Source organism: Chaetomium fimeti, assembly GCF_033439085.1.
Source record: "Chaetomium fimeti strain CBS 168.71 chromosome Unknown B0H64scaffold_7, whole genome shotgun sequence".
Taxonomy (NCBI): Eukaryota; Fungi; Ascomycota; class Sordariomycetes; order Sordariales; family Chaetomiaceae; genus Chaetomium; species Chaetomium fimeti.
Window position 1 is genome coordinate 442,979 of NW_026944335.1, and position 25,954 is coordinate 468,932.

The following is a 25,954-nucleotide window of genomic DNA, read 5'->3' on the forward strand; positions in this document are numbered from 1 at the left end:
TATATCCAGTGTGCCGGTCATCTATTCATGCACAATGGTGTTGCTCGTTGACACGTTTAAGTCGGGCGAATTTGCCCGACGAGCCCGGGCAGTTGTTGCCGGATCTCGGCTTCTCAGTTTGCGGGACGATGCAGGTTGGTCGTCGAGGTCGTTTCTGTTCTCCGCGGCAGTGTGGTTCAGTATCCACCTAACTAAATTTTTGACAATGTGATGACGCCATTCTGCCATCAACGTTACCTTTTCCGACACCGTGACTTCCAGGTTTGGTGAGATTGCCAAACGAGCCAGAGCCAGACCCGAGTCGAACCCACGCCAGCAGGCCAGATTCGAGACTTTGTTGACTTTGTTGACTTGGTGGCTTGTAAATTTGTTTACCGCTCCCTCGATGTTGACAAGCTCCCCAACCTCACTCACCACCTCACCCAATTGATGATCCGCTGGACCAATGATCTTCTTTCACCCCCCAATGGCCCCCTGAAGCCCCCTCGAGTTCCGGGAGCCCCCAAATGACCCCGCCAGCTCTTCAGTCCAATCCTGTCGCTCCAATTCATTCACGATAATAATACCTCATCGACGGTTCTAGCCCCCCAAACCGACCCCAAACTTGTGCTGGACTTCGCCTGGACTGCCGGCACTGAAAGGCGCTGCCGTCGCGATCCGGTTCGCTAGAAGTGCCCTACCCGGACCCGCCACGCCACGAGAAGGTGCAGCAGTCAGGCGCTAGGGGAATTTAAGGTTCGAGGCGGTCTGGTCGCTTCTGGTGCAAATCGACACATTGAAACTCCGGTTCCGGGTCCCAGCATCCGACATGACACTCATATGCTTTTATATTACCTTTTTTTGTGTCAAGAAACCAAAACTCGGCCCGGAAACCCCCATCCCCCCAATTCCCCCACATCGGCAGCCCTATCGTCTGGGCATGGCGTCAGTCGCATATGGCAGGCAGCCGATCGGCAACACGGCATGCTGTGTAGGTAAACAAGCACTGACAAGCAACGAGATCCGCGGAACTTGCGTGATCGGGGACGGGAGACCGACTGAGATTTGTGAGACTTGTGAGACTTGTGAGGCTTGGTGAGACTTGGTGAGACGAGGTGACTGCCCGAGACTGCCCAGTGCGCGCCGGTGCCATTATCAAACCCCATTCAACCCCACCCAGCATCCTGGGATGCGGCGGCTTGTTCGAAAACATCGGGATCTGCCCAGCCTCGCCAGCCACTGACCACACGCGCCGAGGCTGCAGCCAAGACAAGAACAATCAGAATCGGCCCACGTGCCCCATCAAACCCAGGAACAGCAAGAGGAACAGCGAGGCAGAGACGAAGAGTCTGGGCCCCAGCCACCGTTTCCCGTCATGTTGTATCACGTCGCGAATAGCGGCATCCGCGGGAGGAAAGAGCGAGAAGAGCGAGAAACGGCACAGCGGGCGAGGCGGCTAAGGCGGGCAAGGCGGGAGAGGGAGAACGGGCTGACGGAGGAGCCGATGGCGAGGGACGCCGAGCACGGCCGAGCAAGTCCGGCCGCCTTCCAGACGAGCAACCGGCCGGCGCCAAGCGTGGGGAACAGGGAAGACATGGCGTGCCGAGACTCGGCGCCAAGCGGGATGACCTCGCTGCGCATTCCTGCCCGGGGCTCTCACCCTATCACAGCTCCCCCTGCCATCGGCTTGACAAAGACCAATACACCCCCAAGCCGCCCCCCGGAGTCAAAGAACGACGCCTTCGGAGCCCATCGCCACCCGCTTGCAGCTTATCATTCCCAGACCGGATCTAAGAGGCTCAACGCTCCCCCACAGTGGGGCATCAGCGATGCCCGCCGCGCAGAACTGCGACTCAACACCGGATGTGAGCTGGGCACGCTGGGATACACCTCTTGGTTTGGTCTTGGCCCAACAGGCCCAAACATGGTTTCTGTGCGGTTTGCCGGGTTATCGGTGAGGAAAAGAGCGTGATCCGGCACTGGGATGGTAGGATTTTCCGCGGGACAGATGACCCAAGATCTGGACGTTGGGGCTACTTAAAGAAAGCGACCCCCCCGTTGATGTCTTGTCTGTCGTCATCGTTGTTGACCTTTAATCGATATCATCCCACAGATTCTTGCTTGGTATCGTAGAAATCGCAGCTGATTCTGCGATTTAAGCCTTCCTTATACCCCCCCTTTATACGCCAATGAAGCAAAGTGCCCATCACCCGAGGCCCTGTTCATCCCGTGTACTCGCCGTGAACTCGTCCCCATCACCCGATGGCTGCCGAGTTCCCCAAACATCCCTTTCTCCTCTCGGTCCGGGAGGTTGAGCAGGCCGTCGGCACAGATGTCGACAAGGGCCTGACTTCCTCCCGGGCTGCCGAGCTGCAGCAACAATACCCCCCCAATGAACTGGACGTCGGCGGCAGCATTGCCTGGTATACCATCTTTATCAGACAGCTATGCAATGCCATGATCCTGGTGCGTGCCATTGCCCCTTCCTTTCTCATCCCCCGCCGTCGTCGTGGCCTCATACTCATGCGCCCGACTAGGTTCTCTTTTTCGCCATGGCCCTGAGCTTTGGCGTGGCCGACTACATCGAAGGTGGTGTGTTGGCGGCCGTCATCGTGCTCAATGTGTCAATTGGGTTTTACCAAGAGTATGGCGCCGAGAAGAAGATGGATGCGCTCCGTGCCCTGTCTTCCCCTAGCGCAAGCGTCCTTCGCGACGGCAAGACCATCGTCATTCCCAAGTGAGTCGTTGTGTACCCCCCATTTACCCCCTCCCCCCTGTCCCGACCCCCACCCAGGACTAACACGTGCGCCCCCTCAATGCAGCGCTGAAGTCATCCCCGGCGACGTCATTAACCTCAAGATGGGCGATACGGTTCCGGCCGACGTGCGGCTCTTCGAGGCCATGAACCTGAACTGCGACGAGTCGTCGCTCACGGGCGAGGCGATTCCCGTGGACAAGCAGACCAACAACGACATCATGGTGCCGGGCACGGAGAAGCCGGCGGCGACCGAGGACGAGGTCGGTATCGCGGACCGCATCAACATGGCGTACGCGACTACCATCGTGCGCAAGGGCCGCGGCCGCGGCATTGTCGTCGCCACGGGTATGCAGACCGAGGTCGGCAAGATCGCCGCCTCCACCAACAAGAAGCGCCGCAAGGCCGGCCGTTCCATGAACTGGAAGAAGTACGGCAAGGCCCAGCCCATCAAGGGCGGCTTCCGCCGCACCTACGACTTCTTGGGCAAGTTTCTGGGTCTGACTGAGGGTACGCCGCTCCAGATCAAGCTCGCGAAGCTGGCCTACTTTCTGTTCTTCTGCGCCCTGCTCCTGGCTGTCATCGTGTTTGGCGTGAACAAGTTCGTCCAGCCGCTGCCCAAGGAGGTCGTGATTTATGCCATCTCGACCGGTATCGCTATCATTCCCGAGTCGCTCGTTGCCGTCTTGACTATTTCCATGGTTGTGGCAACCACTGTGATGAGGAAGGCCAACGTTGTCGTTCGGTATGTGCTCCCTGATCCCCCCGCTTTCTCTTCAAACAAACAGATCTAACACTGGTAATTAGCGATCTCTCCGCGCTTGAAGCCCTCGGCGGTGTCACCAACATTTGCTCGGACAAGACGGGCACGCTAACTCAGGGCGCCATGATCGTCAAGAAGGTCTGGCTGCCACCTTCGCACATCTACACGGTATCTGGCTCGACGGACCCCAACGACCCCTACAAGGGCACGGTCGGGGACCAGCCGCAGGCGGAAGAGAAGAAGCGCGACTTCGATGAGGAGCGCACTACCCAGGCGATCAAGTTTGACGGTGTTCCCGACGAGAAGCTCAACCCGAAGCCGGCGGAGCCCAAGATGGCCGACATGACGCCCGAGCTGCGCATGTTCACGCTGTCGGCGGCGCTGTGCAACCTGGCAACGGTGCGGTACGACGACGGCGAGAGCGCGTGGAAGACCACGGGTGAGCCGACCGAAATTGCCCTGCAGATCTTCACCCACCGCTTCGACCGCAACAAAAAGGCTATGGAGGCCCTCGGCTGGTCGCAGGTCGCCGAATTCCCCTTCGACAGCAGCATCAAGCGCATGTCGGTCGTCTACAACGCCCCGCAGGACAACGACGCCGACATCGACTCCGCCAACAGCATCGTCTTCACCAAGGGCGCCGTCGAGCGCGTCCTGGACCTGTGCGCCTACGTGGGCACTGGCGAGAACCAGGAGGCCATGACGCCCGAGATGAAGGACAAAATCCTCGAGCAGATGACCAGCTTCGCCTCCATGGGCCAGCGTGTGCTGGCCGTGGCTTACCGCCCCTGGAAGGGCAAGTACGACGCTGCCGCGGTGGCCGCTACCTCGGCCAATCCCTCGGACGAGAGCGACCCGGCTGAAGACGCGGCGCGCACAGCGGTCGAGCAGGACCTGATCCTCCTGGGCCTGGCTGGTATCTACGACCCCCCGCGCCGCGAGACTTCCCCGTCCATTTTCGAGTGCTCCAAGGCGGGCATCAAGGTACACATGCTGACGGGCGACCACCCGGAGACGGCCAAGGCAATCGCGAAGGAGGTGGGCATCCTGCCGAGCAACATGGGTGTGCTCCCGACCGGTGTGGCCAACACGGTGGTGATGAAGGCGACCGACTTCGACAAGATGACCGAGGCGGAGATCGACGCGCTGGAGGATCTGCCGCTGGTGATCGCGCGTTGCGCACCCGAGACCAAGTCGCGCATGGTGGAGGCGCTGCGGCGCCGCGACGCCTTCATGGCCATGACGGGCGATGGTGTTAACGACGCGCCGTCGCTGAGCCGCGCCGACGTCGGTATTGCTATGGGTTCCGGTAGCGACGTGGCCAAGTCGGCCGCCAAGATTGTCCTGACGGACGACAAGTTCAACAGTATCGTCTCCGCCATCAAGGAGGGCCGCCGCATGTTCGAGAACATCCAGAAGTTCGTGCTGCACCTTCTGAGCAGCAACGTCGGCGAGGTCATCCTCTTGATCGCCGGTCTCGGATTCCAGGATGAGACGGGCTTCTCGGTGTTCCCCATCTCGCCCCTGGAGATTCTGTGGATTAACATGGTTACCTCGTCGTTCCCGGCCTTCGGGCTCGGCCGAGAGAAGGCAGGTGCCGAGGTGATGCGCAAGCCGCCGCACGACAAGCGTCGCGGAGTGTTCACCAACCAGATCCTGGCCGACATGATGGTGTACGGCCTGCTGATGGGCACCTGCACGCTCATGACCTTCGTCATCGTGGTCTATGGCATGCACGGCGGGGCGCTCGGGCACGACTGCAACCGCGTCTACTCGGACGTGTGTGAGCCCGTCTTCCGGGCTCGCGCGGCCGTCTTCGCCGAGCTCACGTGGCTCATCTTGCTCAGCGCGTGGGAGTTCAAGGACATCCGTCGGTCGCTGTTCCGCCTCAACCCCGAGGACACGTCGCGGTTCCCGCTGTTCAAGGACCTGTACAACAACCGCTTCCTGTTCTGGGCCGTGGCTATCGGCCTGGTTAGTGTGTTCCCGACCGTGTACATTCCCTACCTCAACCGCGACGTCTTCAAGCACACGTCCATCAGCTGGGAGTGGGGCGTCGTGGTCGGCATGACGCTCATCTACGTCGTGGGCATCGAAGCCTGGAAGTACGTCAAGCGCACGCTGAACATCCTGGACGACCACAAGGTGGTGCAGGGCAGCTGGTCGCAGGGTGAGGAGGGTACCAAGAAGTTCTACAAGAGCATGGGCCTCGGCAACCTGAAGAACTGGCTAAGCGCGGGACGAACCATGAGCGCAAGCCGGACCGAGTCCAGGTCCAAGGCCCCGTCCAACGGCGGGTTGACGCCGGCGACGACGCAGCAGAAGACGGTGCAGGGTATCCCCCCTGTGTGAATGCTGCAACTGCTAGTTATAGAGGCCACAAGATTTGTCGGAATAGTAGACTTGGATCCTGTGCGAGGCCATGGCCTGTGGCTCATATCCATATTATCTGAGAGTGGGAGCCGGTTTCAAAAAGGAGAGGAGGGGCAGATGAAAGGAAGAGAAAGAGAGTACACGAAAAGAAGGCGAGGATTGGAGCTTGTGGCCAAGAGTTGGCTGATTTGGATACCCATATTGGAGAGAAGTCGAGTGGACTTGTGGCGAGGATCGAGGAATAAGACAGCGTAGAACTCAAAAATATGATTTTGGAGTTGGACCAAACTGATTTATTTTATCGTGCGCGAATAATTCGTGAAATGTTTGAATCTGGAAGGAGCTGTGTGAGAGAGCGAAGGCCTGGCAACTGGATGGAAAATATTCTTGGCAGGGGTTAGGGGTTCAGCAGAGGTTCTGCCAAGAAATCATTCAGGGGCCCCATGCACGTTCTCGGCGCTGAACATCGAGTCGAGTCGCGTCGAGCCAGACTGGCCACCTGCGCTTCTATCAACCTTCGATTTCCTCCTCTCGCACCACCAAACCCAAAATCCCCCCATTGCACGCCCCGACACACACAATGGCACCCGCAAAGCCATCCTCGGAAAAGGACACCTATTCGGTGATCCTACCGACCTTCAACGAGCGCCAGAATCTGCCCATCATGACCTGGCTGCTGAACCGCACCTTTACTGAGAAGTTCGTCCATTCCTTGCTCCCCCCTTCCTAATTCCCTATCCGCCAATTCACTCCCGATCCTCTCATTATAACTGCCGAACCCTCTCATTGCAGCTGTCAATCTCTCCTTCGCTAACACTATCCCCCCTCTCCCTAGCAACCTCGACTGGGAACTCGTAATCGTCGACGACGGCTCGCCGGACGGCACACAGGACGTGGCGCGGCAGCTGATCAAGGCGTACGCGCCGCACGTGCAGCTGCAGGCGCGGACGGGCAAGCTGGGGCTGGGGACGGCGTACGTGCACGGGCTCAAGTTCGCGCGGGGCAACCGGATCATCATCATGGACGCCGACTTCAGCCACCACCCCAAGTTCATCCCGCGCATGATCGAGCTGCAGCGGGCGCGCGGGTACGACATCGTCACGGGCACGCGCTACGCCGGCGACGGCGGCGTCTACGGCTGGGACCTCAAGCGCAAGCTCACCAGCAAGGGCGCCAACATCTTCGCCGACACCGTCCTCCGCCCCGGCGTCAGCGACCTCACCGGCAGCTTCCGCCTCTACAAGCGCGACGTGCTCGAGAAGCTGTTCGAGAGCACCGACGCCCGCGGCTTTACCATGCAGATGGCGCTGGCCGTCACGGCCAAGTCCAAGGGCTACAGCATCGGGGAGGTGCCCATCTCGTTTGTGGACCGCGTGTACGGGGATAGCAAGCTGGGTGGGGAGGAGATTGTCGAGTATGCGAAGGGGGTGTTGCAGCTTTGGTGGTCGACTTAGGAAAGGGAGGTGCATGGGGAGTGGACGAGTAGGAACCGAGAGGAACGAAGTGGGCTGGGGGAGGTAATACTGAGAGATACCAAGGGGGCGAAAAGAGGGCTTGTTGTATGATCAGGACGGAGGATTTGGGCAAGGCGTTGTTTGTGTGGTTCATCATATGCAATCCGATTTAACTGTCGCATCCACCCGACCTCTCCCGTCATTCCACTCCACCTCACCCGCGCTACTTAGCTAACCCTAAAGCTACATGTTCCTCCCGCCCGTCACGCTGATGGTCTGCCCGCTGATATACGAACTCAGCGGTGACGCAATCGCCAGCACAGCACTCGCGGCCTCCGTCGCCGTGCCCGGCCTGCGCAACGGAATATCCGCGTGCGGCACCGCCCCCGCCGCCGCACCCGCCGCCTTCTGCTTCCCAGGAATACCCAGCGCCACCTTCTGCCCGCCCACCTCCACAAACGCGCCCGCCTCCTTGTCAGCCGTCAACCGCGTCTCGATATGGCCGAAAGCGACCGTGTTGGCGCGCACGCCGAACGCGGGGCCCCATTCCTTGGCTATCGTCTTGGACAAACCGACGACGCCCGCTTTTGCCATGGCATAGTTCAGCTGGCCTGCGTTGCCGTGCAGGCCCGAGGTGGACGAGATGTTGACAATGTTGCGCGGCTCGCCGTCCCGCACCCGGAAGTAGGGCGCCGCCTCGCGCACGAGCTTGAAGGGCACCGTGCCGTGCATCGCTAGCATGGTGTCCCATTGCTTGTCGGTCATCTGCGCAACAGGGGGCGGGGAGTGTTAGGATCGGATGGGATGGTTCTTTCGGATGTGGGTTGGTCTGGGCTGGGCTGGGCGGGGGAGGGTTCGGAAGAGAGAAGGGAGTGAGGGGGTCATGCTTGCCTTGTGGATGACGGCATCCCAGGTGAAGCCCGCGTTGTTGACGAGGATGTGGATCTTGGCGTTGCCAAACTCGGCTGCCTTCTTGACGAGGTCGGTGATGCACTCGTCCTTGAGCAGGTCTCCCGCCACAGCGAGCGCCTCGCCGCCATTGGCTCTGATCTTGGACGCTACGTCCTCGGCTTTGGCGGCGTCAATGTCCGATACTACCACCTTTGCCCCCTCGTTCGCAAACAGTCTCGCGCACTCGGCCCCGATGCCCTGGCCGGACCCGGTGATGATGGCGACCTGGCCTGCCAGCAGCCCCTTGGGGTAGTTGAGTTGGCGGGCGATCTGGTTGATTCTTTCGGACATGATGGGCTATTGGAATGCACGGGTGTGAGCGAGGCTGGAGTTACCTAAATACAAACTCGGATTGGAAGTACACAGTAATTGTTCGTGTACGGATCAAAGTGTCGGAAGTTTGACGCCAACCCAGCCCCCCAGCCAGGGATGCCGAGGTCCAACCCCAATCGACCCCGGCGATCTCTGCTTGAGCGATTGACTGTTCCTCTCATTCAAACTTTCGTTCTAGCCTTCGCTTTTGCTACAGGCGAGAAGGTGCCATTTCAACCCTCGAGCTTATGAGAGGAGGTGATTGTTCTCCCACCAAAGAGCTATACAAGTAGGAAAGTTACCATGTACCTCGTACTTTGTAGCCAAACCACGAATATCCGGAAGTCTGGCGGGAGTGGGGTTGGAAATTGGGGAAATGGGGAATTCTGGGGAAGATCTGCTTTTCCCCGCTGAAGATGGTGCTCGACCATCCCTGCTCCCATTTCACTCCCAACGTCTGTCTGTTTTGGGCGAAGGCCAAGTTTCTAGCATTCGTCAGAACTTTAGATTTGATATACTTTTCATCCGAATCGACTCTGAGCAGTTATACACAGTAAAATAAACAAGCGGCCTCTATAGACGTCAGAATGACGAGTAGAAGACGGAAAAGGTGAACGAGCTGCCCACGAACGGCCAAAGTGATGACGGGGAGAATCGGTCTCGACCTCGACCATCGGGGAAACGTCATCAATACTCAAGAGTCGGTTTTAATTGATAATTATGATCTCCAAGGAGGCAGTATTTCAGGCCTGTCCTCTCCGCTGGCATTCTTCCCAGGTTCTTTCCCATCACCATCAAACCAGGACTCCTCTCTCGCTAACCAGATGGCCAATACCCCCCAGGGCCAGCTGCCCCGCCACGAGGCCACTTCCAGTGATCCGAGCCTCGACACCCAGTCCGAAAAGACACTTATTGAGGACTCCAAGGAGTCTATCCCCTCGCCGCCGCCCAGCGCGCCACGTCGGGGTTTCTGGCGCAGGATCTTGGACCGTCTCTCAGGGTCGAAACATAGCAGCAGTTCAAAAGGCAGCCCGCCCCTACCGGACCAATCTGGGAAGACGCACCGCTCTCAGACACCAGTCCTACGGAATGGGAGATGGTTGAAACCAAAGAAGACTTGCACTGTCCAGAGAGGTCGCATCCCACCTCGTCGACAATATAAATATGAGATCACTAGGGCCTATTCCCCGGTCGAGCGTGTAACTCCAAAGAGTAAAGCATCGGCACCCTGGGTGATCTGGACGGCCCTCTGTTGCGATACTGTTGCTGGGCTGGTGGACGCGCCTCCGCAGTGGCTCGAAAATCTCCGTCACTGCTGGTACGACAAGATATACGTCGATGATCATCCCATGGTTGGAAAGAAGAATTCCTACGTACGAAGGATCGACCTCGCCTACCTGAGCGCTAACGGATCGGGTGACTGGTCGGCAGCCATTGGAATCTGGCACGACGATGCTGAATGGCTTGCTGGCTTGTCTTACTCGGATATAAGGGGTATGCTCCTCCGTCGCTCATTGATCCTGTGAGTACTGCCCCAACACCGAGCACACCGGATCCTACCTACGTGTTCTAATCTATGGCCGGGTAGGACTGCTGGCTTGAAACATGACCCCGATGACTGCCTGAAAAATTCGGAGTTGTTCTACATACGCTATCCGAAACCGGGAGTGTATTTCGGTATCGAAGGCAATGGGGTTCCATCTGAAGAATCTCTTCGGGCGGTCGTGGATATCGAGGAACCGATGTTATGGGAGCAGTTCGATAAACACCATTTTGACTTCTTGGAGAACACGTTGTTGTAATGGATGGCATGTGGTCTCGCACTCGTGAGAAAATCTGTCCAATACTGTTCATCTTAGTTGTTCTGGCACTGGAGCTCAAGGGCACCTTTGGTGATTTGTCGACACAAGGACGGACCAAGAGACAGATAGGTAGCTATGACTACCCAAAGCTTTCCAGCGGAATGGTGGTGAAACATAATGCCATATGTTTTAAAATGCCCTAGGTCTTGGTGGTGTGTACTTGAACTCACCATCGAGAACGTGTAATCCCCTAACCCTGACCATGGCTTCGGGGTAAGGTTGGCAGGGCAACCAGCGCTCTGGACCGCGGGGCAGAGGTTCCACTACCGCATCGAGGCGCATTGCATACCATGGCGGGGCAAGGCGACTGCCCGTTCCTACACGACAACTTCTACCAAAACATTCCATGAACGCCACTTCGATGCAGAAAAAACAAGGGCGTTCACCCTCTGGGCATCTTTCGCGGCTGAGGCCGGTCGAGCTCGACCCCCTCGCCGAATATGGGCTCCCCTCAAAGGGCGAAAGGAGGTGCGCAGCATCACACCCAACCCTACCCTACCCTATCCTACCCTACTTTATAGCTGAGCTCTCCCAACCGATGTCGTCCGCATGCTAACATCTTTGTAGACTCCTCTCCCACAAAGTCCAAGAATCATACTACGGGCTAATCGTCACGCGCTACCTCGCCTTCTGCACCGCCGCCGGCGACGGCGCCAACCTCCAAAAGCAATTCGCCCGCCTCTCCCTGGCCTCCTCCTCCTCCTCCTCCTCCGCCACCACCTCCCAGCCAACCCTCTCGCCACTCCCGCCACCCATTCAGCCCCCCCAACAAACACAACAAGCACAACAAACCCAACAACCCAAACAACCCCAACCCCAACCCTCAAAACCAAACCCCACACCAACACGCCCCCCGTTCGAACCCACGATCCCCCCCGCCATAACAGCACAAGACGAAACCCTCGCCCAGCTGCTCTCGGCCCTGCGCAAGCTGCGCGAGGGCCTAGTCGCCTCGCGCCGGCGCGACCATTTCGCTGCCCAGGCCTACCTCTTCAGCGTGCGGCTGGGGGTGCTGGCGGGCGCGTACGAGACGTATCATCCGGCGGGGCTGTATCTTTTGAGGTGGCATGCGGGGATGGGGGTGGTTATGGGGGATGGGGGTGGTGGGAGTGTGGGGAGTGGAGGGAGTGGTGGGAGTGGAGGTGGTGTGGTTGGGAGTTTGACGAGCGTGGAGCTGCAGGAGGTGGTTGCGTACCTCGTGCTGGACGCGGCGTGTCGGCGCGGGGACCTGGCGGGGGCGTACGCGCTGAGGAATAAATACCGGCTGCGGGATGGTAGGGTGGATGTGGTGCTGCGGGCGCTGGTGGCGGATAATTGGGTGGCTTGGAGGCGTGTCAAGGGGCAGGTGGACGGGTATAGGGCGAAGTTGATGGAGTTTGCCGAGGAGAGAGTGACGGGTCACACGCTCAAGGCGTTTGGGCGGGCGTATCTGGCTATTCCGGTCGCGGTGTTGGAGGAGCAGACTGGGAGTGACTTTGACGAGCTGAAGGCGAGGTTTGGGGTGGGGTGGGAGTTGGATGGGGGCAAGGTGGTCATTCGAAAGGTTCAGGGACAGTGAGGGATGGGGTAAAGGCGTTCGAAGGAGCATACTGATACCCTGGGAATAAATACATAAACGATACTGGATGGGATGAAAGGGATTATAGGATTTAAAGACTAGGGTTGAGATGAATAGAAGCCTTTTGGTGTAATGCTTGTTTGCACCTCTGTGGTTGAGACTGAGCTGAGCTCCGCTCCCATCTGCTTTCTTCAACTCTTGCGAGTGGTATTAATTGAATTATCGATAAGTAGGTAATAAATCGAGCGTATGTACTTGTGTGGCCCGGCTAACATTGGCGACAAGTGCGCCGCAAACATGCATGGACATGCTGCAGCCACTCTCGCCCCGACCACAGACACACTTATACATCATGTACAACAGCATCAAACCATAACACAGAACCCATAACCATGATCAACCCCATGGCCCTGCCGGCAAACCTCAAAATCGACCAGCTAGTCACACACCCTTCCACGCCGCAAGGCCATTCATTTCATTGCCAAGCGCGCTTACAGGAGCGCGACGGCAGCGATGATGCCGCCGATGGCGCCGAGGCCGGCGGCCGCCGTCGGGCGCGGGCCGAAGTTGGTGCTCTCGCTGGTGGTGTTCTCGGGGTCGGGGCTCTGGGTGGCGGCGGCTCCGCTGCCGGTCGGGGCGGGCGACGTGCCGGAGGCGGTGCCGGAGGCGCTGGTGGGAGCGGCGGAGGAGGCGGTCGCGCAGGCGACCGAGGTCGGCAGGCCGCTCACGCCGACGGCTTCGCAGATCTAGGGTAGAGGTGGTTAGCTTGTTGGTTTGTTTGTTTGTTTGTCCATGCTTGCGCATGTGAGGGGGGTTGGTTAATGGCTCACGTTGGCGGCGGCCGCTACGGCCTTGGCCTGGTCCTCCTCGCTGCACGCGTCGGTCAGGCAGCACGCGATCTCGCCGAGGAAGGTGTCGTTCCTGCAGATGCACCCGACGTCTCTGCCGCAGTCGCCGATGCCGCCCTGCAGGAACTGGGTCGCGCAGTCGTTCTGTTGGTGACACATGCAGGTTAGCGAACGCACCGGCTGTGTTGCTTGCAACGCTGTCTCTTGGGAATACACACGGCGCACGTAGGGAGCCCGAATCCTCCCTCTTGGGCAACGGCGGCGCCGGCGAGCGCAAGGAGGAAAGCAGCGGGGACCTTCATGATGGCGGTTTCGATGGTATCACGGGCGATTGACTGTTGGTGAGAATGGCAAGTCGTCTGACGGAATGGCGAGCAGTGATCGAGAACGCAGGATCATCCAAGGATGGAAGTGGCGCCCCCTTGCTCTTGAGTAAAAGACCCTCCCGACCGCGAATTGACCCCAGCTCTCCCCACGCCAATGGGACGCACCGGCCCTTCGGGGCCGACCAGGGGCCTCGCGCCACCTGCAACCATTCTGGACTGTTGGCCCCACCGGTTCCAACCTGCAAGCGGAGGAGATGGGCACGGTAACTGGTCTCTCGGCCCTACCGGAAAGGGGAGCTATTATGACGCGCACTTGCAGTTTCTCTTGGGCGACGACTTCCGGCTGATATTGTGATGATGCCCATCGCCGCTTTGAGGTGTGATTCGGTCCTTTCGATGGTGTTTCGTAAATACACCGACTTGCTCACTTGGGCAAGTCACACTCACACTGTCCGAGTCTGGCACAGGCGGGGGTCCCTCGTTCACGGCGACAGATCCGTTTTGAGAATGAGAATTGAAACATGGGCAAGGGAACTTTGAAGTTCCCAGGAAACATTTGGTTTTTGTCGATAGTTATCGGCTTGGCCATCCCCAAAGAAACCACCTCTCCCACGCGACCCGGCAGGTTTTCATGTGCATATGTATTCTGTATACGAGACTTAGTCTCAGTTATCCCCGTGCAAGCCGGCCGGTAAGGCGATCATCACAACGATCGTTCCAGCCTAACTAGTTATTTTCTTGTTTCCTCGGGCTCATTGGCCGCTCCGAAAGCCGGTCTCAGTCCAGCCAGCCAGCCAAACCCGCCCAGGTCGCAGCTGGCGGGGGGTCCCGAATACTTGGCGGGCGGTCCACGGCCAAACTTCGGGGAAACCTGGCGGGGGTTCCAAATTTTTCGAACCCTCGCCAAATCGGTAATGCATTGACCACTTTTTGTTACAAGTAACGGAGTGAAATATCGACCGCATATGCCAAACATATGCAATGAAATAATAAGCTTTTAGGATAATTTTAAATATAATCTTACTTTTATCCAAGTATATTTACATATGCTAGGCATATGTAAATAGAATATTAAGATAACCCTAACCTTAACTCTAACTTTAACTCTCTACTTTTTTCTAACTTAGTTTTAACTAAATATTAACTTTAATTTCAACTTTAATAATTCTCTCACATATACTGAGCATATGCTAAATATATATAAGAGATACTTTAATACTAATTTTACTAATTTTTCTTTAAACTAATTTTCATTTTAAATTTTAACTAAGTATTAACTTTAAACTTTAAGTAATTCTTTCACATATGTTTAGCATATGCGACTGATATTTCACTTAATTACTTGTAACAAAAAGTGGCCAATGCATTACCGATTTGGCGAGGGTTCGAAAAATTTGGAACCCCCGCCACGTTTACCCGAATTATGGCCGAGGGCCCCCCGCCAAGTATTCAGGACCCCCCGCCATGTGTATACTCAAACCCGCCAGTCCTCGACCGTTGCGGATGTCACTTTTCCGGGCGGAGCCTCGGGGATCAACAAGTCTGCGTTCCCCGGGCAGTGACCGACAAAATGGAGAACTTGTCGCGAACACATCCAAAGTCAAAACAACGTGGCGGTGAAGGCAGATAGGAAAGTTCTTTGAGGCTACACAATCTGTCGGGTCAGAGGCAAGAGGCGCACTACTCGAGACACCATAGAATGAGCTTTGAGTTGTTGTTGGATCGTGATTCGGTCTCGGGTGGACGGTCGCTTGTCATTGTGATCCCCGTCGTTCGGCGTTTGAGTTCTGGGATTGGCTGGCAGAAGCTCACGATTTTAAGATTGCGGGTTCCCCCCGCCCCGAGCAGGCATGGCTGCTGGTTGGTCTGCCGGGCCGCCATCCGCCAAGAAACCCCCAGGAAACAAGCGCATCCCTGCTTGCAGGTCGCACTCTGGACGGCTGTTGCGTCCCCCACCAGGAGTTCGCAACGCATGTCACCGATTGGAGGCAGGGGAACCTCTTGATTCGAGTCCCATTTTCTGTCACGGGGAGGGCCGATCCATCGCCAGCCAACATCGAACTTCCAACCCACAATACCCCCGCTGCTAGAACCTCCACTCCAAAGTGAGCATGTTTTGCCTTTAATCTAATCGCCATTTTCGTCTGAGAAGAAGGCACGCGCAAACGCGAAATCGCGACAAGATGTGGTTGGGAATCCTCCAGGACAGGTTCATGGACCACGTCCCAGGTACGACTTATTCATTTTTGCTGCAACTGCCGCAACTGCCGAACCTATAGAAATTCCCGCTTATACCATACGTTCTAGGGACGACTAGGTACTTTGACGACCCAGAGAGGCCACGATATGCCACCGACGGAGCCGAGGGCCTCAAGTGCGACACCAGCGGGCCGGTGCCCATTATCCTCGTCCCGCAACCATCCGACGACCCAAACGATCCGTTGAACTGGCCACTATGGAAGCGCGATCTCATCACCTTCATCCTCTCCATGGTCGCCATCTTGGCGACATGTCTCGGCCCCATCCTCGCCGCCAACACCCTCACTCTGACCCTCCACTTCCGCCGGCCCTTTTCCAGCATCGCCGACCTGACGGGCTGGTACCTGCTCGGTGTGGGCATCGCAGCCTTCATCTTTGTTCCCTCTGGCCGCATTTGGGGCAAGCGCCATCTCTTCGTCGGGGGGACGCTGCTGCTGGTTGTGACTGCGGCATGGGGTGGAGGATCGCAGGGCAGAGAGAACTACCAGAGCATGGTGGCGGCGAGAGTCTTTCAGGGCATCGCTACCGCTCCGTTTGAGTCGCTTGTCAACGCCGCCGTGGGAGACTTGTACTGCGTGCATGTGAGTGCCAAGATCACGTACCTGATGCGTGGACAGTTACGCTGGGTGCAAAAAGCTAACACGGAATCAGCAACGTGGTATCCGCATGGCCTTTACAAACCTCGCAGTTTTTGGCGGCGCCTTTTTTACTCCTATCGTGGTCGGCAAGATCACTGCCTCCATTGGATGGTGGTGGACCTTCTATTTCGTTGCCATCTTTTGCGCCTTGTGTTTCCCGGTCGTCTACTTCTTCTGCCCTGAGACGGCATACCGCCGAGACTCGGCCCTGAATACCGATATGATGACCACGGATAACCGGGAACTGGTGGTGGTGCACTCTGCTTTCGCGAGCGAGGATGCGGAAAAGGCTTTCTCCAGCAATGGCGAGGCTTCGGCACCAGGGACGAGTGGAGAGGCCAACAGGCCAAACGAGTTCAACGGGACTGCGAATGCGCCAAACTCGAGCAGGCCAGCGGACATACCAAAAGTGTCATTCAGACAATCGCTAGCTCTTTTCAACGGAAGGAAGACCGATGAGAGCTTCTGGAAGCTTCTCCTGCGGCCTCTGCCGCTCTTTTTGCAGCCCGCCTTCATGTGGGCCTGCCTGATCCAGGGTCTGATGATCGGCTGGACCGTCTTTATCGGTGTCATCCTAGCCCAGTTCTTCATCGCCGCGCCGCTGTGGTGGGGCGAGGTCAGGACGGGATATGCCTACACGGCCGCATTCATCGGTGCTATCCTCGGCTTCGTTATCGCCGGCGTGCTGTCCGACTGGAGCGCGCGCTACATGACCAAGTGGAACAACGGAGTCTACGAACCCGAATTCCGCATCGTGCTCGTCATTCCCCAGATGATCCTGGGCTGCATGGGCCTCTACGGCTTTGGTGTCACCGTCGACGGGCTGCTCAATTACACATACCACTACGCCGTCCCGCTGGCCTTTTTCGCTCTCCAAGTGGCCGGTATGGTTATCGGCGCTGTCTCGAGCTCCCTGTACATCGTTGATGCTTACCGTACGTCTTGTTTCTTGTATAACAATATGTCGAGACGGACACTGACGCTTCAGCAGGCGACCTGGCTATCGAGGGTTTCACATGCATGATCATCTTCAAAAACATCTTCAGCTTTGCCCTTACTCTGAAGGCTTTCGACTGGCTCGTCACGACTGCCAGCCTTGCTACCCCGATCTTCAAAATCCTCACCTGGATTCAGCTCGGCGTCTGTATGCTCAGCGTTCCCATGTGTAAGTGACGAATTCCAGTCCGGGAGGCGCAACGAGCGACTAATATATTGTTGTACAGACGTCTTTGGAAAGCGGATCCGCAGCTACTACCACCGCCACGACCTGCTGGAGACCTTCAAGGTGCGGTAGCGCGGTGGTTTGGCCATCTGTATTGTGTTTTATTTGGACTGCTTCCGTTAGCATTGGAGTTGGAAGAGTTGGTTGGAAATGGGCTGCTACTGTGCGATGATATCCTGCAACGGCTCGCCATGGATTTGTTTAATCATATTTAATGCCTCCCGTTCACGGCAGATGCCTGGGAGTGGTAATGACTTCTCGAGATAAAGATTCGATGGCTTAGAAGGGCAACTCCTGCTTTGCGTTGGTGGTGTCTGTTATCTCACGAAATGAATAAAGGACCAAAGAAACGCAAAAGGTCACCGGCCTGGGACCGCGGGTGTTAGCACCCGCGCCCAGGCTGTCTACGAAACCGCCTTGTCTGCCATACCACGCATGGGCACCCGACAGTTTCTGGGCAACCGTACTGCGTCGAGCGCAACGCAGTTCCACACGACCAGGCGGTCCCTGGTAAAGGCTAACTTGAAAGATGCTTCCCAAACCCGCACCCATATCCCCTATATCCCCTTTCCGTCGACCTAACCGTCGTCACATGCTCCCACGCACCGCCGCCCATCGGCCAGCTCACACTGTTCGTCCCAAATCACCTGAATGCGGAGGCCGTACGTCGAAAATTTGGCATCATACACAAATCGCCTGCTTATAGAACAATGACCAACTTGGTCCGCGCGCTCCAACACATCGCCAACCAAGCGATGGTGTTTTGCAAAAAGCCCACCCATCCACGCCTGTCCACCCCCCTCCCCCCCCCCCCTTAACACACAACCAAACCTCCTTGCCTCCCTCCCTCACAACTTCCCCTTCGCCCGCCCATCCTTCAAATGCTTGCTCACCTCCCCGTTCAACAAATAATCCGGGTACGTCATCCCCGGATCCAGCCCGACCTCCAACCCACCCTGCCTACGCCACCCCGCGCCATCCACCACCAGGGTCGTGCCGTTGACGTAGTTCCCAGCATCACTAAACAAGTAGACGGTCGCGTCGGCGATGTCGCGCACGTTGCCCCAGCGGCCGCTGGGTACACCACGGTCCTTCTCGCGCTGCGTCATCAGGTCGCTCGACAGGCGCTCCATGCCCTCGGTGCCGGCGATGGCCCCCGGGGCCACGCAGTTGGCCGTCACGCCCAGCGGGCCGTACTCGATGGATACCGAGCCCACGAGCGAGTCGACGGCGGCCTTGGCGGCCGAGACGTGCGCCTGCAGCGGCATGCCCGTGTAGTGGAAGGTGGCCGAGACCGCGAGGAAGCGTCCGCCGGTCAGGCCGGAGGGGTGCGGGTTGGGGCTGTTGCGCGCGGCGGAGGCGACGAGGTGCGGGATGGTCGCCTTGATCGTGTTGAAGGTGCCCATTGTGTCGATGTCCATGACCGTTTTGAAGGCGTTGGGGCTGAGGCCCGAGAGGGGCGCGATGAAGTTGCCCGCGGCGCCGGCGCTGGAGACGCGGTTTCAGTGTGGGGTTCGGGGATGGGGATGGGAAGAAAGGTGCGCTTACACGACATAGTCGATTGCTCCGAGCTCCTTCACGCAGCGGTCTGCGGCTGCTTTGAGGGAGTCGAACTGGAGTTGATGGTGAGTATGGGATGTTTTATCTTATCAAGGGAATCGTATGGAGTGGTGAGTATGAAACGAGACTCACGCTGCGAACATCAACATTGCCGATACCAATCACCCGGGCCCCGTCGCGGACCTTTGCGATCTCCTTCGCCGCGGCCTCTGTCTTTTCAACATTGCGCCCGATGATGCAGGCGTCAGCACCGAGATGCACAAGCGCACGGGTCTGAGCACTGCCGATGGTTCCGGCACCGCCAGTGATGAATAACACCCGATTGGCTATGGCGAGAGTTGTTAGTTGAGGTTGTTAATTGAGCAATCAGGGCTATTGGTTATAAACTGGATGAGGCACGAACCGAATATGCCATTGGCCCAGGCGTTACTGAGATACTCGGATTTGGGGACAGACATGGTGTTGGTCGTGTGTTGTGAGAGAAAAAAGAAGAGGAACGGGATGCGGGAGACTCGGATATGTAGTAAAACGGCAAGATAGGCAAGGTTGAGGAATCAGAGTTAAGTTAAAAAATAATAATCAAAAAAGCATGAGCCGATGTTGAAACCGTTGAGTAATCCCCAAATATGAGTTCGTTTGCTTCGAACAGGAGGAGCAGTCGGCCAAGTACATGCCGTTTTCTGGGGAACCTCGGCTGGACCCACTCACCATGCTGCCGGGAGCCGGTGTGGGTCTCGGAAGATGTGGGTCTTCCATCTCACAATCCCACATGGGAATCGTTTGGCGACCGCCTTTTTTACAACCGGCAGAACCGAATTGAGGATAACTACTTTGTATTTCTGGTTCATTAGGTGGGAACTACGAGCCACAGAAAGAAGAAGAGTGGCGAGCAAGGGGTGTGAGCGGGAGGTGCGAGCGGGAGCCCTATTAATTCCAGCGCACTGGGCCTGGAACCTGTCGTGCATTTTTTGCCCCGTCATCACTTTTAGCTCAGGAACGAGTTCACGAATCAATTCACGAATCAATTCACGCGGCTTCGACGCGACACGACTTGCACGTTTTCGCATCTCCTGTTCGCTTTTAACGCTCAGCCTTGTGAGAAGAGAGGATACTCATAATCACAACGCAATACAACAACAAAACACCCATAACATCCGCTCTCGACCGGCTGTACTCAAATTGACAATTGACAAGATGGCGACTATGATGCCAGAACACGATATCCTATCCCCGCCCAAGAAAAGGGCTCTACCATTCAAGCGCACCGTCGCGCGGAAGCAACAATCCAGTGAAGAACCAAAGAAACCCGAGGAGGACAACGATCTGGATCTCTTCCGGCACTCGAAAGAAGTGTTTCCCGAAGTCCTCCGCGAAGCCAAAGAAGCGGGGGAAGAAAAGGATCAAAGCCAAAATGACCACAAGCGCAGGAAGCTTTCGTCAAGCTCTTCGAGCGATCCGATACACTCGCGCAAGCGATCAACGGTTGCCGACGAATCCGACGACGATTTAATCATGGATGTCAAAGGGAAGGGGAAAGAGATAATTCGACCCAGGAGGTTGTCGACGCCTCCCGGGCCTTCCTCAGCACAGACGCTCTCACGAACACCAGGCTCGAACCGAACAACCCCAAAGACAAAGACACGCGCATCAAGGAGAAGCCGGTCGAGAAACCGGACCGGCTCGCCAGCACTCCCAGTCACCATCCTCGATGACTCCGACGAGGAGGACATCAAACCCACCACATCCCGCTCCCAACCAAGGGACTCAACAACCGACACCGCAACCCCCCTCCGTTCCGCGCCGCCAGCCGACTCCTCCTCCCCCATCGAAATCCTCACCAACCCGCTCTCCGACCCCGAACCCCCCAACGAAGACTTCTCCGAATGGGTCAACAAAGCGCGCGCCCTGCAAGCCGCCGAAAGCCAAAACACCGTCGCCACCATCTTCATCACCTCACGACTACCCGGGTGCGAGGAGCCCATGCTCGTGACGCGGCGCCTCAACCAGGGCGTCCAGCTGCTCCTAGACGTATGGGTGAGCAGGAACGAGGCAGCGCTCGGCCCCACCGCCGCCGCCGCCGAGCCGGGCCGTCTCTTCCTCACCTGGAAGGGCAACAAGATCTACGGCCACAGCACGCTCGCGTCCCTGGGCGTGCAGGTCGACGCCCGCGGCGCCCTGCGCGACAACGTCGGCGAGGGCTACGTGCGTGGTGGTGGGTTGCATCTGGAGGTGTGGACTGAGGAGGTCTATGCCGAGTATCTGGAGAATCGGGGTAAGGAGTGGGCGCTGAAGTTGGGGGTGGAGGAGGAGGGGGAAGAGGAGGGGGATGTGGTAGAGGCGGGGACTGGTTTTGGTGGGGCGGGTGAGGAGGTACCGCCGGCTAGGAAGAAGGGGATCCGCATCGTGCTCAAGGCCAAGGAGCACGAGCCGCTTAAGCTCACGGCGAGGGAGGAGACGGATGCCGAGATGCTTGTCGAGGCGTTCCGGACGCAACGGGGTATTGGGCCGGAGTGGGAGCTTGCCATTTCGTTTGATGGGGAACGGCTGGATGATGACGTGCTGATTTCGGATCTTGATGTCGATCCGGACGAGGTGAACCAGCTGGAGGTGCTCATGAAAGAGGCCAGTGGGTGAGGAATTGGTATGGAGGCCCCTTTGGGGACCCGGGGGGGGCGATGATTTCACGAACGGATGACGGTTGAGACTATGATACCCAGCGGAGTTTGAAGGATATAGGAAGGAAGCACGCCAGAGCTTTCACCAATAGTGTACGGTGGGCGTTCCCGCAAGCCTCGGTACTAGGGTATGAAGATCTATTCTCATTCATGCATGACACATAAGCCACAAGATACTCCCGAACGCCGACCAGCCATGCCCTTAATGCCTTTTTCCCACATCCTGACCTGACTAAAACCTCTCCTTCATCCGCGAGGCAATTATCCTTAGGCCGTTGTAGACCTTGCCCGGCTGGGCACCAAGTACCAACGAGACGATGCTAGGCAGAGTCAGTCAAGCTTTTCAAGTCTCAAATTGTGAAGAGGAAACGCACCTTTCACGCGCCATCCCGATATTCTCGAAGGCACCGAGGATATGCACCCTCGACCCGGCGAGCACAATGCGTGTTTTCGTCGCTGCGATCCACCGTTAGCCTTATTATTCTTCCTCCCGCCTACGATGCACAGCAATAACTCACCATTTTCAATTGCAAACTTGGTTTTCTGTAAAAGCCGTCAGCACACCTCTCATACACACCAGCATATCCCATCGCCTCCGCAAGAGTGTGAAAGTGACAGGGAGAGAGAAAAGGAAAAAATGAGCCGTACCCCGTCCTTGCCCGCAATCCGCCCAATGGCACGGCCCAGGGCGTCCTGCCCAAGCGTCTGGCGCACGTCCTTGATGTCGAACGACTGGATGTAGAGCGAGTCGAGGCGCAGCAGCGCGATCGCGTCGTCAATGTCGAAGCCCATCGCGAAGGCCGACACAAAGTCGGCCCCCATCTGCAGCGAGTCGTTGGACGTGGTGAACTTGGACGACCGCAGCTCCACGCGCTTCTCCTTGATGTTCATGCGCACTTGGAGCTTGCAGTGGTCGACGAGCGGGGGGTAGCTAGTGTGCGGATTAGGGGGGTGTTGGTGGGGGTGGGTATCGGAGAGGGGGCGTACATCTGGGAGGTGTTAGTGGACTAAGGCCGGAAAGGGGGGTAGGGGAAGGGAACGTGCCTTGGACCAGTTGTTTTTCAACGCAGACATGCGGTTTGGCGGGATGGGAACCTTTCTTGTCTCGGCACGGCGGATAGGGTCCTGAGGGGCGAGCAGGGCGTCAGCGGAAGTCCTCCTTTGTGAATTGTCGATCTAGACGTACCACATCCTTCCCTGGCGCAAACCTCGGCCGTCCCTCTTCGTCGATGGCCATATCAGCCTCTTCGGAGGTCGTCGGGGGTTCAATAGCGTTTGGTTCGACTGTGTTGGCATCCTGCATGTCGACGAGGAGCTCATCGTCCTGCTCGGGCGCGGGGACGGGGACGGCTTCGGGGACAGCCGCTGGCTGGACGAGTGCTGTTGGGGCGGGCATCGTAACGGGTTGTCGATTATGGAACTCCTCGACGTCGTCTAGAGATGGGGCAAAAAGCGGTTCGTTCGGAAAGAGGGGTTGTCGAGGTTATCGTCGGTCGGTGTGTTCACCGTCTTCAGTTTGCTGCTGCGATTTTGGTGGTGGGGTCGAAATTCGTTCAAAAAGTCGTGGACCCACCGGCAAAATCCAGTCTTATCCATTGGCTGAATGCCCTGTCTTTCCAGTGTACCCCCCCTGCAGACCGGTTCGAGCGTCATGGGCGACAAGCCTTTCATCCATGCACGGCGCATTCCAAGGTTTCGCTGCTTGTTCAGCTACCCCTCGACTCGACCAGTCCAGGCCTTGGGCCACTACACCAACAACACCGCTCTCGAGACGTACAACAATTACCCTCAGCAATGGCCTGAAAGCTTACCCTTCGAGGTCTATGTGCGGCGGCACGTCTTTCAACAATGACCTCTGGGCCAACGACGACCCAACTGGGCCGCCAGTTTTGGGGTTCCATCCGCAGTTCCGTCACAATCCTCGCCGCAAGACTCCCGACACGCCGACCCCTCCCAGCTCAGCCACCGTCAGTGCAGTCCTTATTCAACACATCACACGGCCATAACACCCACTTCTTCCACACAGCCCGCCGATTCTTCCAACCCCACCCCTCGCGGATCTCGCCCAAGAATGTCCGAAAGAGCTGTACCTCCGGCGGCCTTCTGCTGCTCGGCTTGGGCTCCAGCCCGTCCTCTACGAGTACGGTTGTGACGACTTGCACCGCAGCGGCAGACTCGGCGCTCGCTGGTAGCTCTGGACAGAGGGCGAATCTGAGCTATCTGGCCAAGCGAGCATGGACTCGGAGCCGGCAAGCTAGGAGTGGGCCGGGGCGCCAGGTAGGGTCGGGAACGAGGGCGAGCAGCTCGAGGTCAAAGGGGGGTGGGGACAAGAGCAAGGTGGTTCCGCCAAAACGGGAGCCCGAGACACCTCAACAAACCCCCGCTAGGCCACCACCACCACCACCCGGGTCCCCCGAGCACGAATCCCTGGCGGACTCGATGTCCAAATATCTGCATCTCCCGAAGATGCCGCATCGGCCGACAAAGGAGGAGCTGCTTGCCGCGGCCAGCGGGTTTCGACAACGCTTGAGGGTGCGGTTCAAATGGTTCTCCATCAGGAGCATGAGGCCTTGGAATGCAGACGAATGGGGGGCGTTTGTCTCCTGGTTCTTGTTTGGGCACCTTGTGTGGATCTTGGTCGGAACCACAACCTTTTTCTCACTCATCATTCTCACTATCAACACCGTGTTTGCGCAAGGTGAGTGTTCCATGTTCCACTAACTCCAAAGGACAAGGCTGACGAGATATTATAGAAACCCTTGCCAAGTGGATCGGTGACTACCTCACCCAGTCGGCCGGGCTCACCGTCGTGTTCGAATCGGCCATCGTGCCGAAATGGAAAGACAACGTCATCACTTTCCGTAATGTCTTCGTCTCTCGACGACCGGGCCAAGGGAAGTCAACTGTGAAAAAGGGATCTTCCAACGCTGCCGCGGAAGCGGCTGCCGCAAGGAAGGCGGGTTTGGACACAGCTGTCGAGGAAGAAGACGACGGCAATTACACGCAGTTCGACGTGACAATCGACACGGTCAACGTCACTTTATCATTCATCAAGTGGTGGAACGGCAAGGGCCTCCTGAAAGACGTCGAGGTCAAGGGCGTTCGAGGCGTGGTGGACAGGACATCGGTTCAGTGGAGTGGTGAGGCCGTGGACCCGCTCTCGTACCGACACGAGCACAACCCAGGGGATTTCGAGTTGGATCATTTTAGGATGGAAGATTTGTTGGTCACAATCCACCAACCAAGCGGTTTCCGTCCGTTTTCCGTCTCCATCTTCTCCTGCGAGCTCCCTCAACTGAGGAAGCAGTGGCTCTTCTACGACTTCCTCTCCGCGTCACACATGTCGGGTTCGTACGACGGGTCATTATTTACTATTCACCCCCGTCAAATACACGGCATATCCTCTGCTAGTGAACGACGGCAGGACGAGTTCGGCGACTCATCCGTTTGGAAGAAATTCTCTCGGCTACGCATAGATGGGCTCAAGATCGACCACCTGAACCGTGGCGTCGAGGGGCCGTTCGGCTGGATCTACGAAGGCAACGTCGACATCGTGGCCGACGTCATGTTCCCAACCGACCCCGCAGAGGGCATCGGCAAAGTCGTAGCTGACTTCTATGACAAGATGGAAGAAGCTGTGACAAGCAACCGCTACATCAACATCCTCGACAACAGCTACGACCGCAACCCCAAACCCGAATCTGACACTATTGACAACTCCACATCAGGCGTTTTCAACAACCACAACGACATCAACGCCACAAATTACTCCTCCCCTCTCGAAGAGGCCATCTCCACCCCGACCAGCCTCGCCGACACGACCCCCACCCCGTCCTCACCGCCCACCGAAGCGGAAGAAGAAGACGACGACGCGCCCTCGTCCTACCTGGTCATGGACATGCGGATCCACCTCAACGACGTGCGGGCGGCGGTGCCGCTCTTCAACAACCCGCACATCAGCTACGTCAACCAGGCGCTGGTGCGGCCCATCGTGGCCTACATCAACGCCAAGCGCACCTACATCCCCATCACCTGCCGCATCGTCAAGCGCCTGCCCGACTTCGACGGCGCCTGGACCGTCTGGGACTGCGGCCTCATGGACGACACCTCCGCCGAGGTCTATTCGGCCTTCGCCCGCGACGTCGTCGACCAGCAGAGCCGCGTCCGCCGCTTCAAGAGGGTCGGTCTGTGGACTGTGAGCTTGGTGGTGCATGCGCTGTTGGCGGGCGTGGCGGGGGATTTGATGTAGGTTGGTATTTGTGGGGGTTGTTTTTAGGGGGGTCCCCTTTCTGGTTGGGGGTTAAAGCGGGTGGGTGTTTGGCTATTTCTCGACTCTTTACGACATTGATGTGTACAAAAAGGGGGATGGTATCATAAACAAAACAAGGGGATTGGTGGGTCATGTTGGTGTTTTATTTG

At 57.5% G+C, this 25,954-nt stretch overlaps 11 protein-coding genes across 11 annotated transcripts; 7 read left to right on the forward strand and 4 right to left on the reverse strand.

Moving 5' to 3' along the window:
- Nucleotides 1–34: 34 nt before the first annotated feature.
- Nucleotides 35–1,951, forward strand: B0H64DRAFT_376762 (uncharacterized protein; the record flags this gene model as incomplete). Its single annotated transcript, XM_062802495.1, has 4 exons — nucleotides 35–134; nucleotides 584–660; nucleotides 851–970; nucleotides 1,292–1,951. 4 exons carry the CDS (start codon nucleotides 35–37, stop codon nucleotides 1,949–1,951), a joined length of 957 nt encoding a protein of 318 aa, XP_062655701.1.
- A 145-nt stretch (nucleotides 1,952–2,096) lies between these two features.
- On the forward strand, nucleotides 2,097–5,989 carry B0H64DRAFT_223459 (uncharacterized protein). The gene is made up of 4 exons (XM_062799603.1): nucleotides 2,097–2,445; nucleotides 2,517–2,716; nucleotides 2,802–3,479; nucleotides 3,542–5,989. The coding sequence occupies exons 1-4, from the start codon at nucleotides 2,242–2,244 to the stop codon at nucleotides 5,847–5,849; spliced, it is 3,390 nt and encodes a 1,129-aa protein (XP_062655702.1). The 5' UTR covers nucleotides 2,097–2,241; the 3' UTR covers nucleotides 5,850–5,989.
- Nucleotides 5,990–6,235: 246 nt separating this feature from the next.
- Nucleotides 6,236–7,530, forward strand: B0H64DRAFT_346834 (glycosyltransferase family 2 protein). The gene is made up of 2 exons (XM_062801349.1): nucleotides 6,236–6,569; nucleotides 6,706–7,530. Exons 1-2 carry the CDS (start codon nucleotides 6,451–6,453, stop codon nucleotides 7,322–7,324), a joined length of 738 nt encoding a protein of 245 aa, XP_062655703.1. The 5' UTR covers nucleotides 6,236–6,450; the 3' UTR covers nucleotides 7,325–7,530.
- Nucleotides 7,531–7,567: 37 nt separating this feature from the next.
- B0H64DRAFT_419536 (uncharacterized protein) lies at nucleotides 7,568–8,566 on the reverse strand (the record flags this gene model as incomplete). Its single annotated transcript, XM_062805391.1, has 2 exons — nucleotides 7,568–8,089; nucleotides 8,216–8,566. The coding sequence occupies 2 exons, from the start codon at nucleotides 8,564–8,566 to the stop codon at nucleotides 7,568–7,570; spliced, it is 873 nt and encodes a 290-aa protein (XP_062655704.1).
- Nucleotides 8,567–9,411: 845 nt separating this feature from the next.
- On the forward strand, nucleotides 9,412–12,153 carry B0H64DRAFT_435002 (uncharacterized protein; the record flags this gene model as incomplete). The annotated part of the gene is made up of 5 exons (XM_062806116.1): nucleotides 9,412–10,081; nucleotides 10,447–10,518; nucleotides 10,593–10,601; nucleotides 10,827–10,917; nucleotides 11,017–12,153. 5 exons carry the CDS (start codon nucleotides 9,412–9,414, stop codon nucleotides 12,005–12,007), a joined length of 1,833 nt encoding a protein of 610 aa, XP_062655705.1. The 3' UTR covers nucleotides 12,008–12,153.
- Nucleotides 12,154–12,498: 345 nt separating this feature from the next.
- On the reverse strand, nucleotides 12,499–13,157 carry B0H64DRAFT_445148 (uncharacterized protein; the record flags this gene model as incomplete). Its single annotated transcript, XM_062806828.1, has 3 exons — nucleotides 12,499–12,753; nucleotides 12,838–12,999; nucleotides 13,074–13,157. The coding sequence occupies 3 exons, from the start codon at nucleotides 13,155–13,157 to the stop codon at nucleotides 12,499–12,501; spliced, it is 501 nt and encodes a 166-aa protein (XP_062655706.1).
- Nucleotides 13,158–15,275: 2,118 nt separating this feature from the next.
- Nucleotides 15,276–17,476, forward strand: B0H64DRAFT_223647 (major facilitator superfamily domain-containing protein). The gene is made up of 5 exons (XM_062799605.1): nucleotides 15,276–15,410; nucleotides 15,489–16,021; nucleotides 16,092–17,013; nucleotides 17,070–17,243; nucleotides 17,302–17,476. Exons 1-5 carry the CDS (start codon nucleotides 15,365–15,367, stop codon nucleotides 17,370–17,372), a joined length of 1,746 nt encoding a protein of 581 aa, XP_062655707.1. The 5' UTR covers nucleotides 15,276–15,364; the 3' UTR covers nucleotides 17,373–17,476.
- A 666-nt stretch (nucleotides 17,477–18,142) lies between these two features.
- Nucleotides 18,143–19,459, reverse strand: B0H64DRAFT_223671 (uncharacterized protein). Its single transcript, XM_062799606.1, has 4 exons — nucleotides 19,264–19,459; nucleotides 18,993–19,186; nucleotides 18,849–18,913; nucleotides 18,143–18,788 (listed from the first exon to the last, which is right to left on the reverse strand). The coding sequence occupies exons 1-4, from the start codon at nucleotides 19,316–19,318 to the stop codon at nucleotides 18,149–18,151; spliced, it is 954 nt and encodes a 317-aa protein (XP_062655708.1). The 5' UTR covers nucleotides 19,319–19,459; the 3' UTR covers nucleotides 18,143–18,148.
- Nucleotides 19,460–20,054: 595 nt separating this feature from the next.
- Nucleotides 20,055–21,664, forward strand: B0H64DRAFT_364927 (uncharacterized protein; the record flags this gene model as incomplete). Its single annotated transcript, XM_062801859.1, has 1 exon — nucleotides 20,055–21,664. One exon carries the CDS (start codon nucleotides 20,055–20,057, stop codon nucleotides 21,492–21,494), a length of 1,440 nt encoding a protein of 479 aa, XP_062655709.1. The 3' UTR covers nucleotides 21,495–21,664.
- On the reverse strand, nucleotides 21,665–23,068 carry B0H64DRAFT_405916 (uncharacterized protein). The gene is made up of 7 exons (XM_062804472.1): nucleotides 22,722–23,068; nucleotides 22,582–22,660; nucleotides 22,523–22,526; nucleotides 22,184–22,466; nucleotides 22,054–22,078; nucleotides 21,910–21,991; nucleotides 21,665–21,855 (listed from the first exon to the last, which is right to left on the reverse strand). The coding sequence occupies exons 1-7, from the start codon at nucleotides 22,929–22,931 to the stop codon at nucleotides 21,768–21,770; spliced, it is 771 nt and encodes a 256-aa protein (XP_062655710.1). The 5' UTR covers nucleotides 22,932–23,068; the 3' UTR covers nucleotides 21,665–21,767.
- A 315-nt stretch (nucleotides 23,069–23,383) lies between these two features.
- On the forward strand, nucleotides 23,384–25,784 carry B0H64DRAFT_329235 (uncharacterized protein; the record flags this gene model as incomplete). The annotated part of the gene is made up of 2 exons (XM_062800868.1): nucleotides 23,384–24,233; nucleotides 24,289–25,784. 2 exons carry the CDS (start codon nucleotides 23,384–23,386, stop codon nucleotides 25,782–25,784), a joined length of 2,346 nt encoding a protein of 781 aa, XP_062655711.1.
- Nucleotides 25,785–25,954: the final 170 nt, after the last annotated feature.